This window comes from Macaca mulatta, chromosome 1 (assembly GCF_049350105.2).
Source record: "Macaca mulatta isolate MMU2019108-1 chromosome 1, T2T-MMU8v2.0, whole genome shotgun sequence".
Lineage (NCBI taxonomy): Eukaryota > Metazoa > Chordata > Mammalia > Primates > Cercopithecidae > Macaca > Macaca mulatta.
Window position 1 is genome coordinate 219,428,869 of NC_133406.1, and position 14,486 is coordinate 219,443,354.

Below are 14,486 nucleotides of genomic sequence, written 5' to 3' on the forward strand. Positions count from 1 at the left end.
TCTGTTCAGCCTTCTGTCTGTCATGTTCACCACCAAATTCCTTTTTTTTTTTTTTTCTGAGACCGAGTTTCACTCGTTGCCCAGGCTGGAGTACAATGGCGCGATCTCGGCTCACGCAACCTCCGCCTCCTGGGTTCAAGCAATTCTCCCGCCTAAGCCTCCCAAGTAGCTGGGATTACAGGCATGTGCCACCGCGCCCTCCTAATTTTGTATTTTTAGTAGAGATGGAGTTTCTCCATGTTGCCCAGTCTGGTCTTGAACTCCCGACCTCAGATGATCCACCTGCCTCAGCCTCCCAAAGTGCTGGGATTACAGGTGTGAGCCACCATGCCCGACCAACAATTCTTAAGACCCAATACCATGCCTAGCACGTAGTCAGTATTGTTGAATGAATGACATGGGACAAGGTATGTAGTGCTGTTTGTGGGTGTCATGCAGCCGGGCTGCCACTGGGCCCCTGAAGTCCTCCTTGCTGTGGGTTTCTGGGCACACAGACACTCCTCTTTTTTTTTTTTTTTTGAGACGGAGTCTCGCTCTGTCGCCCAGGCTGGAGTGCAGTGGCGCTGTCTTGGCTCACTACAACCTCTGCCTCTCGGGTTCAAGCGATTCTCCTGCCTCAGCCTCTGGAGTAGCTGGGACTACAGGCGTGCATGCCACCACGCCCAGCTAGTTTCTGTATTTTTTTGTAGAGACAGGGTTTCACCACATTGGCCAGGATGGTCTTGAACTGCTGACCTCAAATGATCCGCCTGCCTCTGCCTCCCAAAGTGCTGGAATTACAGGTGTGAGCCACCGCGCCCGGCCGGCCTCCTCGTTAATCCTCACAGCAACCCAGAAGTGGGTTGTCTCCCATTTCACAGACAAGAAAACTGAGACACAAAGCAATGTGTCCAAAGTGGCATAGGTAGGGAGTGTGAAACCCCCAGGACAGCAGAAGGCCTTTCCACCCTGTCCAACCCACCTGTACCCTGGGCCCTGAGGCCATTTCTTCCCAGAGAAATAAGCTTCTTTCAGTCTTTTTCTCACCGACCACAAAGACTCAGCTCTGTCCTCAGAAATATTTGGAAAGTTTTATTTAAATGTTTTGTGTTCCCTTTTAACCACCACCAAAAAGAGAAAAAAAATTTTTTTTGCCGTTCCAAATGGGAGAATCGCTTCAGAGAGGAGCTGGCATGCGTGTTCAGAGCCCAGGAGTGTGAGCCCTGCCAGGTGGCTCTTCCTGGCCTGGGCCACGCCGGGTAGGATGGCCACCCAGGCACCAGCTTCCTGGGACCCCGGTGGCCTTGGAGTGAGTGAGCGAGGCCTTGTCCTGAGGAGAAAGACCTCATCTCCCCTGAAGAAGGGCTGGGCCTGAGGACAGGGACATGAGCATGGTAGGGCCTGGGGGGTTCTAGAGGGAAGGAGATGAGAGTGGGAGGGTCAGATCCGGAATGTTCCATGGAGGCTTCAGGGCCTCTGGGTCTGGAGAAATTGTTTGCTAGAAAAATAAGAGGCTTTGAGAATTTCTGCAGTCTGTACTCTCTGCTTGCCCAAGAGAAATCTACCCTGTTGGCCAAAGGGCAGCGGGGAGGGAGCAAAGGCTGGAGGCCAGAAGTGGGTTTGGCCCTCGGGGAAGATTCCAGAGGGGAGCGAGGTGGGCGGCAGACTTTGGTTTCCTGGGTCCCCTTTCTCGCAGTTGCAGAGGCTGAGGAGGCCCCCACCTCCCTGCCCCTTGCGGGGTGGGCTGCCGGGCGGTGGGCAGCACTGGGGAGTGGGAAGTTGGCGTGTCACGGGCTCGTGGGTGCCCGGGCCCTGGGCCCTCAGAACAGGATGCTCAGGGGGAAGAGGGCCAGGGGGAGCAGCAGGGGGCCTGCAGCAAGGCTGCCTGCCGAGCTGGCAGGGGCACAGTGGTCGAGGTTGGCCCCGATGCAGGCTGCGTACGCCATCACGTGGGGGATGTAGTTCTGCTCATGGACGCCGTGCAGCAGGTGTGCCATGGGGCCCTTGGAGAAGACGGCCACATCCTCCCCGCCGTGGGTCTCGTGGCGCAGGGGCACAGCAGACTGCGCCTGGTAGTTGTTGTGAGCTGTGGGCCAGGAGAAACGCCTGCTGAGAGCCTGCCAGGGGCCTGGCGCTGCGCACGCAGCTTTTCCATCCCCCTTCCAGGCTGGCTTGAATGCTCCCATTTCATAGAAGAGGAAAAGGAGGCTCAATGTGAGAAAGTCATTTTGCCTAAGGCCACAGGATTTGAATCTGAGCCTGTTCTGACATAGGAGTCTGCATCCTCAACCCCCAACAGAGAAAGTTAACCTCATTGGGGCTGCTTGGATCAGCAGGGAGAGTTGAGAGGGAGACTCTTACCATTGCTGCATCTTTAGACCCCCTGGAACCACTGGGAGTATCAAGAACAAATGAAGGATATGGGATGGGATGAACTAACTGCAAAGTCTTGTATACTGGAATATTAAAGAGCCAAGAAAAATGAGTATAAAATATTGACCACCTACTTCTGCCAGGCACTATGCTAAGCTCATCAGACCCATTTGGTCCTTCAGACAACCTTCGAAGGTAGAAGAACCCTTTTAGAGAGGAAACGGCAGCAGAGAAAGGTGAAGTCACATGCCCAAAGTCTCAGAGCTGCTAGACTGTAGAAGGCAATTCAAACTGAGGTTGTTCTCACTCAAGTCCCAGTCATTCTGAGACCCCTGATCTTGACCACAAGCTGACACCCTATTCCCAAGCCCCTCCCCGAGGGGTGCCCTGTCCCCTCCCAGCCCTGGGTCCTGGAGGGTCTCACCATAGTCCACCATGGAGACATTCTCTCGTTCACCGCCCACCACCTTGTAGCCAGGCCCATTGCCATACAGGATGGCAGTGAAGGGCTTCTTGTCTGTGTCACTCAGCATGGGGGCCAGACCTGCACAGGGAGGGGGTGTTCAGGGGTCATGTTGGGGTACCAGGAGTACAGTCCCCAGCCCCCAGATTGGGCTTCTTGGTGGCATGGTAACCCCTGGGATCTTCTCTGAAGGACCCCACAATGCCTCCATGAAGCTACCTTATTACTTCCAACTAACCATTCCCCAGTTCCCATTGTACTCATGTCCCTCCCATTCATCTGTCCATCCATCATCCATCCATCATCCATCCATCCATCCATCCATCCATCCTCCAGCCAGCCAGCCATCCTCTCCCCCATTCATCTATCCGCGTTCTCGCCTAGCCATGCTCAATGTGGCCATCCATCCACCCACCTGCCTGTCCACCCGACCACCACTCAACTCACTCCCCCGCCTCACCCTGTATTTTCTCACCATCCCAGTCACTCTCCCTCCCCACCCAGTTGTCATCGAGTCCCTACCATGCTCTGGGCTTGCTGGCTCTCCCACCCACTCCTGCTCCCAAGTGGGTAGACAGGAGACCCCAGGAGTGTCCACCCCAAAGAAGGCCCACCTACCAAAGATAGAGTTGCCACGGGGGGTGTATCCACCAAAGGTGAAGACGTGGGAATGGTCCGCGGTGACCACGGTCAGAGTGTCTTCCAAGGAGGTCATGCTGCCTGCCTGCCCGATGGCCCGGTCCATCTCTACCGCCTCGTGCAGGGCCTGCTTGGCTTTGCCTTCATGGTGCCCGTGGTCGATCCTGCCTCCTTGGGACACCAAGGCAAAGGCCTCGGGTAAGAGAGGAGGGGAGGAAGATCTGCTCCCCGGCCCCACGACACTGCTGCTGGGTTAACCTTTGTTAGCTAGGGAAGGACAGGAACCTTCACTGGACACCACTCTGTGCTAGCACCACCGCCTAGGCATTTCACGCAGTCATTCAACCTGATGGAGCCCAGAGAGGGACAGCCCTGGGGCCAAAGGCACACGCATTGGGGCTGCAAAGCCCAGATGTGTAATCAGATCCACCAGGCCGGGAAGCTATGCTCCTCCCACCGCCCCTCCCAGCACTGTCTCTAGCTGCTTGAAGGAGGCACTGAAGCCTTTGGGAGGTAGTGAAGGGGGCATGCTGGAATCCCTACAACAAGCCAGGCATGACACACCCATGTTTCTTTTCCCCTGAACAGCAGTGCTGGGAGAGAGGAATATGATCAGTCCTATTTACAGATGGAGCAACTGAGGCCTAGCGTGGGGAGGCCCACGGTGGGATTTGCCGGGATGTGAATTCAGGTGTGACTCGTCCTAACCCCGTTTTTCATCTCTACCTCAAATCATCCCCTCTAAAAAGAAAGCATGGAGCTCCCAGAGGTGGCGAAAGTCCCCAGTGCCTGGGCAGTGCCTGTGGCAGGTTCCACAAAGCCCTGCCGAAACCTGAACCCCCGCTGCCTCCGCCCCCACCTCCCACCCCCGGGTGAGTGCAGGGGCCTGGCTGGAGGCTTGGCCCAGCAGCCGAGGGCTCTGTGACCTTAAAGGAACACCTCCCTCTCTAACAGGAGGGCGCTGCCTGGTGGACGCTCCCAGCTTGGAGGGTCCTGGGCGCCAGGCCGCCCTCTGTTCCCACCAGCCTGAGCCTCATGGCAGGCTGGCCGGCTGGCAGGGCGGGTCCTCCCTTTGTTGTGGCTCTGGGAGCAGCTGGCCTGGCCGGCCCATTCTGGCCTTGCTCACAAAGGGAACTGCTCCCGGGGGAGCCCGTGCTCGCCACCGCTGGTTTCTGGCTGGCTCCTCGGCGTCAGAGGCCTGTTCGGGGCCAGGCCGAGACCGCTGTGCTTGAGTGGGAACCCCGGGGTTTGGCAAGAAAGCAGCCAAGCTGGGCTGGCAGACACTCGCCTCTGGAAGGCGGAGGGGCTGAGCGTGTGTGTATGCGTGGGGAGCATATGTGCAAACATACTCGTGTGCGCATGTGCGTGTGTGTATACATACCGATGTCAGCAGGGCAACATGAGGAACTGCGGTGGGCAAGGGCTGTTAGCACTGGAAGGTTTCTGGAATCTTTATCACTTCCTCACACTTCCTATTGTTCCCGCCTTAACTATTGTGTAGCCATAAGACTAGTAATAGAAACACAGGGTTTATTCTTTACTGGGTCCCGTTCCAAGTACTTTATGTCTCTGAACACAGTGGAGGTGAATCACTCTCCAGGAGACAGATGCTATTTTTGGCTTCACTTAACAGAAGCGCACAGGTAGAGGTCACACCGCCAGCAGATGGCAGCGCCAGGCCAAGAATTCAGGTCTGTCTGTAAGGCCCCTGGACGGCGCTGGAGGAGCCTGGGAATGTCGGCGCACGGCGTGGGAAAGCCGGAGCCTGCGGATTTGCCTTTCCGGGCAGTGAGGTTGAGGGGCTGCTTGCCCCTCCAGGGCCAGGTCTCCAAGAAAGACTACCAAAGGGGAGAAATCTGCCTCCTCTCCCAGGAAGCCTTCCTGGACTGGTGAACCTGACTTGCATCTCTATGCCCAAAGGAGAGCAGCTTGCTGGGCTGGGAGCGTCCACAGAGCCACCCGTCTTCTTCCGCAACCCATTTTCCTAAAGGGACCTCTCCCTTCACCCCCAAACCCAGTCAGTTCCCTTTAAGAACTGGACTTCTCCATCCCCTGACACCAGGGCCATGTTTCCAGCAGCCCCCTCTCAGCAGACCCGGGGTTCCTACCTTCCACCAGCAAGAAGAAGCCTTTGGGGTTCTTCCGCAGGATCTGGATGGCCACCACCACCATCTCGGAGAGTGACGGGTCCGTCACGTTGTTCCTGTTCAGCTCGTACTCCATGTCCCCCGGCTCAAAGAGACCTGAGGAGGACACCAGGAGGATGCGGATGCTGAGAGGCTGTGACCCTGCTAGGAGGACCCCAAGGAACTTGGGGTGTCTCAGGGGATGCAAGCTCCCCACAGCCAACTTGGGGGTAGAGTACGGTGGCTGGGAGGATCCTTATCTGGGTGATTTTTGTGGGCCCAGAATTGGGCCCCCAATTCCTTTTTTTTTTTTTTTTTGGAGACAGAGTCTCACTCTGTTGTCCAGGCTGGAGTGCAGTGGTGTGATCCCGGCTCAGGCTCACTGCAACTTCTGCCTCCTGGGTTCCAGTGATTCCCCTGCCTCAGCCTCCCGAGTAGCTGGGATTACAGACATGCATCACCACACCGGCTAATTTTTTTTTGTATTTTAAGTAGAGACAGGGTTTTACCATGTTGGCCAGGCTGGTCTCAAACCTGACCTCAGGTCATCCACCCTCCTCGGCCTCCCAAAGTGTTGGGATTACAGGAGTGAGCCTCCGTGCCCAGCCCCAATTCCTTTCATCTTCACTCCCACCACTATGGCGTGGCAGGATCGCCATGCGCATGTTACAGAGGAGGAGCACTGAGGCCCAGAGGTGTTCCATAACTTGCTATTGTCAGCTGCAAAGTGGCAGGTCTGGGGTTCAAATCCATCAGTCAGTCTGCCTCCAGCCTGCAGGGCTCAGCACACAGGACTGTGGCCCCAAGGCAGTGGGCCACAGCCTGGACTCGATGGGGCTGCTAGGGTGTGTGTGCATTTACATGTTGGGTTTGAAGGGCATGGTGGCCTGTGCAGCAAAACAGCAGAAGGTTTGGAATCATTGTCCCCCCTGCTCACTGGGCTCCGTTTTCTCACTTGTGACATAAGGAGAATGATCCGTTTCTTGCCCATGGCACAAAATTCCATGTGTCCTATGCTGGTGCTTCTGATTCTGGTGTCCTTCCAGAACATCCTGTCCTCTGTGAACGGGTACACAGCCAAACAATAGCTCCAGTGCATACAGCGTTTACTTTGTGCCACATGCTGTGAGCGCTTTGGAGCAGGCAAAAGCTAGCCTCCAAGATGGTGCCCAATAACCCCTGCCCCCTGGAATTCACGCGCTTGTGTGGTCTCCTCCCACACTAGCCTTTGTATGCAACTGAAACGACATTTCAGTGAAATGAAATGACATTTGTGTGATCTCCAAGGTTGGGGCATAAAATGCTGTAGCTTCTGTGTATACACTCTTGGATCTCTGTGGGAAGCCAGCCACCACGTGACGAGGACACTCAAGCTGCTCTACAGAGAGCAATGTGCCAAGGAACTGAGGCCTCCTGCTAACAGCCAAGACCAACTCGCCAGCCATGGGAGTGAACCGTCCGAGAAGGGCCAGCCCCAGTCAAGCCTTCAGATGACTACAACCTCATGGGAGACCCAGCTAAGCTATCCCCAGATTCCTGACCCAAAGAAATTGAGTGAGGCAATAAATGTCTACTCTTGTTTTAAACTGTTAAGTTTTGTTTTGTGACAGGATCTCACTCTGTTGCCCAAACTGAAGTGCAGTAGCATGATCATAGCTCACTGCAGGCTCGAACTCTTGGGCTCAAGCAAGCCTCCCACCTCAGCTTCCTGAACCACCACACCTGGTTTCTTTTCTCTTTCTTTCTTTCTCTCTCTTCTCTTTCCCTCTCTCTCTCTCTTTCTTTCTTTCTCTTTCTTTCCTTTCTCTCTCTCTTTTTCTTTCTTTCCTTCCCTCCCTCCCTCCCTCCCTCCCTTCCTCCTTCCTTCCTTCCTTCCTTCCTTCCTTCCTCTTTCTTTCTTTCCTCTCTTTCTTTTAGATGGGGTCTTGCTCTGTCACCCAGGCTGGGGTGCAGTAGTGCAGTGGCATAATCACAACTCACTGCAGCCTCAACCTCCTGGGCTCAGGTGGATCCTCCTACTTCAGCCTCCTGAGTAGCTGGGACTAAAGGTGTGCGCCACCACACCTGGCCAGTTTTAAAAAAATTTTTTGTAGAGTTGAGGTCTCGCTATGTTGCCCAGGCTGGTCTCAAACTCCTGGGCTCAAGTGATCAACCTTCCTTGGCCTCCCAAAGTGCTAGGATTACAGGTGTGAGCCATTGCACCTGGCCTAAGTTTTTGTTTGTTTTTTGTTTTGAGACAGAGTCTCGCTCTGTCACCCAGGCTGGAGCGCAGTGGTGCGATCTCGGCTCACTGCAAGCTCCGCGTCCCAGGTTCACACCATTCTCTTGCCTCAGCCTCCTGAGTAGCTGGGACTACAGGCACCTGCCACCACGCCAGGCTAATTTTTTGTAATTTTAGGAGAGATGGGGTTTCACCATGTTAGCTAGGATGGTCTCGATCTCCTGACCTCGTGGATCTGCCCACCTCGGCCTCCCAAAGTGCTGGGATTACAGGCGTGAGCCACCGCGCCCGGCCTGCACCTGGCCTAAGTTTTGAGATAATTTGTTACACAGCAACAGATAACTTATACAACACAAGTTCATGTCATGCTCATGACAACCCAGGGGTTGTCTCCAGCCCCGTCACTATCTCCATTTTATGGGAGAGTCACTATCCCTACTTTATAGAAGAGGAAACTGAGGCAGAGAGAGGAGAAATCACTTGCCCAAGGTCACACAGCTTAGAGGTGGTGGAGCTGGATTTGAACCCAGCACTCTGGCTCTAAGATCCATGAGCAAGACCAGCATGATGCACGGGTGCATGCACAGCCTGTGTGGTACTGGGTATGTGCCGTGTGAGCCAGGCAAGCAAGAGGCTGTGTGTATGTGTCTGGAGGACCCACCAGGTGCACAGCTCTGAGCCCATAACCTCTAATGACACCCAGGACGTGGAGCTGTGTTCCTTGGGAAATGTCTGCAGGAGATTTTGCAACCACTTGCTTGGCACTACAGGCAGCTGGAAAAGAAGACCCAGATAGCTGCGTGGTGGTGCTCAGGGCCTCATCCCACCAGACCTGAAGCTGCCCCTGTGCCCTCACCACCTGCTCCCCACTGCCTGGGGAGGAGGGCAATCATCAGGATGGGCAGAGATAACTTGGCTGGCTTCTGCCCTGTCCATGCACACAGTAGAGCTGACTCCAGGTCCCAGGCTCCGTAGCCCAGGAGCCGTTAAGTCCCAGTTCCCAGCCAGGGATCCAACCTGCCTGGGCCATACCCCTGTCGGCTGTGCCACATGCCGTGTGCCACTCCCCTCTTTGAGCTTCAGTTTCTTCTTGTGCCCAATGGGGCTAATCCCCCTGCACAGCCAGCAGATTTCAGGCCTAATTCCAGGAATCAGAACCCCCTTCCTTGCTTCTCCCAGGTCCTGGAGCCCAAGGGTGGAGGCCCCTAAGTGAGTGTCAGGCTGGGGCCTTGTCCCCAGGTGCTGGCCACACACAGCCTTGGCCACCAGGCTCCAAGCCATGCATCCTCCACTCCACTCCCTCCACTTACCCAATAGGTAGTCCACATTGTGGGGGTCAAGGGTCAGGAGTTCCGTGCGGTTCCAGATGAAGTGGGAGTGCTAGGAGGAAGGGCTGTGTCAGCACATGCCGGGAGCTAGGGAGAGTCGGAAGGACTGACCCCAGCAGCTATCGGAGTCTGAGGCCTTTACTTATTTCCTTCCTTCACTTAAAAATCCCTCCCTGAGGACCCACCATCCCTGACCTCAAGAAATGATGAATCAATAGCACATTATAATGTATAATGCAAGGGGATGAGAATTCTGATAGAGCCCAGGGAGGCCGTGAGCCCAGACACAGGACCAGGGAGGGCTTCCTGGTGGAGGTGATGTTCTAATGGGGCCCTGGAGGACAAGTGGGAATTCAACAGCCTGGGGTCAGGAAGGCTATCCCAGGAGGGAGGGATCACGGGGCAAAGAAGAGCCAGGCACAGGTCTCTAGAGGCCTTGAGGGCTGACAGGCCTGGGCTGTGTTTTCCAGAGGCCGTGGAGTGCCAGGGAGGAAGCAAAGCCCTAGTTCTGCTTTGGGGGCCCCATCTAGGACGGGAGATAAAGGTGGGGCTGTTTCCCCAGGAATAAAGTCCATGGAAAGAAGCCAGCCAGGCCAGGCCTGGAGAGGGCACCATGTTGGCCTGGACCAAGGGTCCCAGCACTGCCAAGGATCTGCTGTGTGCCCTTAGGAGACCCCCTGCCTTCTCTTGGCAATGACCATGGGATCAGTGGCTTTTCAAGCCTCAGGGGCTGTTGTGGGGAGCAGGGCGGAGAGGCTCAGAAAGTGGGGCTTTGCCACCCCCAGCCCCTGCTTCCTGGAGGTGACTCTCCTGTGCTCTGTCTCCAAGGTTGTTCCCGTTACTCCCTCTTTACAGATAAGGGCAGTGAGGCACACAGACCATGTAGCCACCGAATGGTAAAGGTGAAACTGACTCTGAAACCCACTCTTAAGGCACGATTTTCTAGGGATGTGGGGCCTACATGGGACCTGACTGATACCCAATGTGGCCAGGCTTGGGGCCATGGTGTAGACGCTCTCTCCCCATCTTAGAGGCTTAGACCGAGCTCCAGGGTAAGCTGGGCAAGGAGGTCGAAACTCTGGCCCCATGTGCCACGTAGAGAAACTGAGGCTGGTGTCTCTCTGGCTTGAGCTGGGAGGGGGCTCTGGCCCAGCCTGAGCTGACTCAGAAGGGATGGAAAGGGTTCAAAGCCACTCAGTCCCACACCCCCACTGACCCCACAGGGCCCTTCCCTAGTCCCTACCCCCACCTTGTTCTTGGCTCAGCCTCATTCCACGAAGCCTCCCCAGGGGCCAGTCCTGGAACTTGCAGAAACCCAACCCCAGAGTGACATCAAAGTGGCTGCCAGGCTACTCCCCACTGTCTTCAGCCCTGACCACAGTCATTTCCAGACCCCAGCTGCCCCAGGCCCGCAGGCCAGCAGCTCAGATTTAAAGGGCCAGAGGCCGCTCCAAGGAGCCGGAGCTTGGGGTCCTTCTGGAGGTGCCTCCAGCCTCCCTTCCCCGATCCATTCCGTCCCCCAGCCAAGGGGGACTCACTGTGGAGGGCTTCCCTGCTCCCTCTGTGGCTTGCACACTGGGGCCAACCATGTCCTCCCCTGATCCATACAGTGCTGCCTCTTCCCTCCGCCCTCCTACTTGCCCAGGGCTTCTTGGCCCCTCCTTGTGGTCTGTCCCCCCAGGGTGCCTACAGAGCCAGGCATCCCCCATGCAGGCACACAGCGTTCCATGTTTCCTTGGCCATCTGGCTCAGCCTCTGTCTCACGCATGCCCCACCAGGGGCCTACATACAACAGGTGCTCAGGGTGACTGAATGTCCACGCAGGTTATTCCCTGGCCCAGCCTCCTCCTCACCGTCCACCTCTCTCTCATGTCCCCTCCAAGGGAAGGAAATGATCAGTCACCAACTATCTACTGCTTGTATACCTCTTAGTCCATTTGAGCCCCTGGAGGGAAGAATTCTGATGCCCTTTCTATAGAGGACAACAGAGCTTCAGAGTGGGGGTTACACAGCCTCTCACCATCAAAGGCCACCTCGGCAGCCACATGGCCCCAACACAGGCTACCTTGTGTCTCGGTTTGAAGCTCTTCCAGATGTTAACGAGGTCCAGGCCGTCCAGCCTCGTGCCCCTGGCTTTCTCGTCAATCTCATACTCCACATCAGTTTTATTCTTGGGGTACATGTATTTCCGGCCACCCCCCATGATCACCTAAAAGAGACAGGAGCCATCACTTCTGCAGGGTTCCAAGATGCCCAGAAGCCCCAGTGACCTCGGCTTGGAACCTGGACTCCTGGAGTCCCTGGGGACAGTGTGGACACTTTCCCAGCCTGGTGAGCCAGGCCTCAGTCCTCTCTGAGCCTTACTTGTCCACTGTGGGGAGATGAAACCATGAGTCTCTCGGGACTGTGGTTTGGCGCTTCTAGGGATATTGGAGGAGCTGATAACTTACCTTACTTGGCTTCCTGCAATCCACATAACTCCCACTTGAATAAGAATCAGACCATCAGATTTGGTATGAAGTTGAGTCAGAATGTATCTTAAATGTGTGTCAGGCACTAAACACTTAAGATACATTCTGACTCAACTTCATACCGAGGCTGCAACAAACCCTGGTCACCTGTTTTCCAACTTCAAAAATGGGCACAGAAATGGGTTTTTCCCCCTGAAGGCCACACAGCCAGGAAGTGGCAGATTCAGGATTCAAACCCAGGGCTTTTCCAGCTATGGCACTAGGGCCCTGCTGTATTCATGTAGCAGAGGGCAGGGACTCCCGGAGCCTCCTCTCCCACGGTGAGAGGCTGAATGCGTGCAGGGAGAGGCTCCAGCCAGGGAGGTCTTTGGGGCAGCCCACAGCTGGGAGCCAGCCCACCGCAGCCTGGGCAAACAGCGGGGCCGGGCCTCATGGCTGTGTAGTCACCACCAGGCTAATTTTACCCACCGGCTGGTGTGTGCGGGCAGACGAACGCGGGACTGTTTGTTTTCCTTGGGAGTCCATGTTTGAAGTCCTGACTATTTTTAAAATAGGGCCAAGAGCATAACAGCAGCCGCCTGCGGTGACCACCACACTAGTGTTCTCTTGTCACCGCGGGCGCCAGCCCGGGCCACTGCCCCTGGCTGACACCTTGGGAGTGCAGAGCCTGGCTGACACTGGGCCCAGATCCACCATTCCAGGCCTGCACCTCATAGGTCCCCTGCTCTATCCTCCACTCTGTCTCCCACCTTAGAACCTAGGTTTTGCAGAATGCATAGAGGGCCAGGAGTACAGAATGGCAGGAGAGGTGGGAAAGGTGCCCCAGGACCAGCCTGGATCCAGGCCATGGTCATGGCCATGAGCTTTGAAGTCAGATTTAGGTTTGAACCCTGACTCTATCACCTACTGATCAAGGGCCTGCCACCTAAACTCTCTGAGCCCAGTTTTCCTATCCATAAAATGCGACTGGCTGGGCGTGGTGGCTCATGCCTGTAATCTCAGCACTTTGGGAGGCTGAGGCAGGAGGATCACTTGAAGGCAGGAGTTTGAGACCAGTCTGGACAACATGGCAAGACCCTGTCTATACAAATAAAATTTGTTTCAAAAATTAGCCGGGCATGGTGGTACAGACTGGTGCTCCCAGCTATTCAAGGGACTGAGCCAGGAGGAGCACTTGAGCCCAGAAGGCTGAGACTGAAGTGAGCCGTGATCACGCCACTGCACTCCAGTCTGGGCAACAGAGCGAGACCCTGTCTCAAAAATAAAATAAAATAGGCCGGGCGCGATGGTTCACGCCTGTAATCCCAGCACTTTGGCAGGCCAAAACGGGTGGATCACCTGAGGTCCAGAGTTTGAGACCAGCCTGGCCAACATGGCGAAACCCCGTCTCTACTAAAAATACAAAAAAAACTGGCCGGGTGTGGTGATGCGCGCCTATAATCCCAGCTACTCATGAGGCTGAGGCAGGAGAATCGCTTGAACCCGGCAGGCGGAGGTTGCAGTGAGCCAAGATCGCACCACTGCACTCCAGCCTTAGAAACAGAGTGAGACTCCATCTCAAAAGAAAAATAATGATAAATAAAATACCACTAACATCTATCCACAGAACCATCATAGGAGGAAAGGCAGTCACCCAGGGAAGTCCCCAGGACCCAGTGGGTGGCTGCCACCGGAAGGCATTTCTACTGCCAGTGGGGAGACAGGTGGTTCAGAGAGGCAGAGTCCTTGCTCTCAGCTGCAGCCAGGAGCTCAGGGAGCAGGGCGGGCGGGGAGGGGAAGGAGAAGGGGACCCCAGGTCACGGGTCCCTTGCCCCACCCCCCCCAGCTGTTCCCACAGAACCTGACCTCTTGGCGTCTTCAGAGTGGAAACGAAGCCCCCAATCTTCCTGCAGGGAGCCTCATCGTTTCCAGCCCGGCAGCGACTTCACACGGGCTCATTAAACTTCCAAATAACAGACTTGCTGTTTGGCTTTGGGGTTTGGGTTTGTGTCTTTCTTTCTTTCTTTCTTTCTTTTTAAGCAACAGTATTTATTTTCAGGGTGGACACCAGGATTTTTGTTTCATGTACAGTCTGGGGACTGGGAGGCTTTTGGGGGGGTGTTGGTGATGGAGACGCAGGTGGGGCTGGGAGAGAAAGGAAGAGGAGGAAAGAAAGGGGTCCTCACACAGGTCCTCCCTCCCCATTCACTCCCTGGCTTGTGCCCCCTGACGTGGCCCCTGTGACCCCCCCTCCTCATCTCCTACCCCCTCACCTGAAACATCTTCCCTCCCCTCCAATTTCCTTCAAGTTTCTGTCCCCTGCTCAGGCTGTCCCTGACAAACCCCTCTGAGGAGCAGTCCCCATGTAATTATACCCTGTGCCTGTACAACAAATGTTCTCACATCCATGACCTCATCACGGCTTCCCACGGCCCTGGGAGCAGGCAAGTGTGGCTCTCAGTTCCTGCTGCACAGGTGGGGAAACCGAGGCACAGGGAGGGGAAGGGACTCACCCCAGGCCATGTGTCGGGTGAAGGCAAGCCAGGATGAGTGGCTTGGCCTCAGATGTCTGCTCACTGAAAGGGGCCAACAGCACTGTGTGTCCTGAAAAGGGATACTTCATCCACCATGCTGGGAAAAGGGCAGACATGGGTCTCTACTGTAGAGGGGCCAAGTGGCCCCCAGAAATTTGTGGGGGCAGTGTATGGAGGGCTGAAGGCAGGTGAGTTTGTCTGGTGGTGGAGAGAAAGAGGTGAGGCATAGCTGGGTGGGGGGGCTTTCTCTGCCCCTCACCGAATCCCCATTCCAGGCTCAAGGGGCAGAAGTCCCCAGATTGCCTCAGCAGTCCCCCACAGTAGGCAATAAAAGCCTGAAAAGGAACGAGCCGGGCGTTCTCACTGAAGAACA

General features: G+C 55.7%; 1 protein-coding gene across 9 annotated transcripts in view; it reads right to left on the bottom strand.

Moving 5' to 3' along the window:
- Positions 1 to 1,060: 1,060 nt before the first annotated feature.
- The window catches only part of ALPL (alkaline phosphatase, biomineralization associated), a 70,406-nt gene continuing 56,980 nt past the window's right edge, over positions 1,061 to 14,486 (bottom strand). For 8 of the 9 annotated variants that reach the window (XM_015130212.3, XM_077996176.1, XM_077996192.1 and 5 more), the window contains 6 exons: positions 11,195 to 11,338; positions 9,112 to 9,181; positions 5,563 to 5,697; positions 3,434 to 3,625; positions 2,777 to 2,896; positions 1,061 to 2,065 (listed from right to left, as the gene is read on the bottom strand). In XM_015130212.3, the coding sequence (XP_014985698.2) occupies positions 1,800 to 2,065; positions 2,777 to 2,896; positions 3,434 to 3,625; positions 5,563 to 5,697; positions 9,112 to 9,181; positions 11,195 to 11,338 (927 nt within the window). In that variant the 3' untranslated portion in view covers positions 1,061 to 1,799. 9 annotated transcript variants of the gene reach the window in all.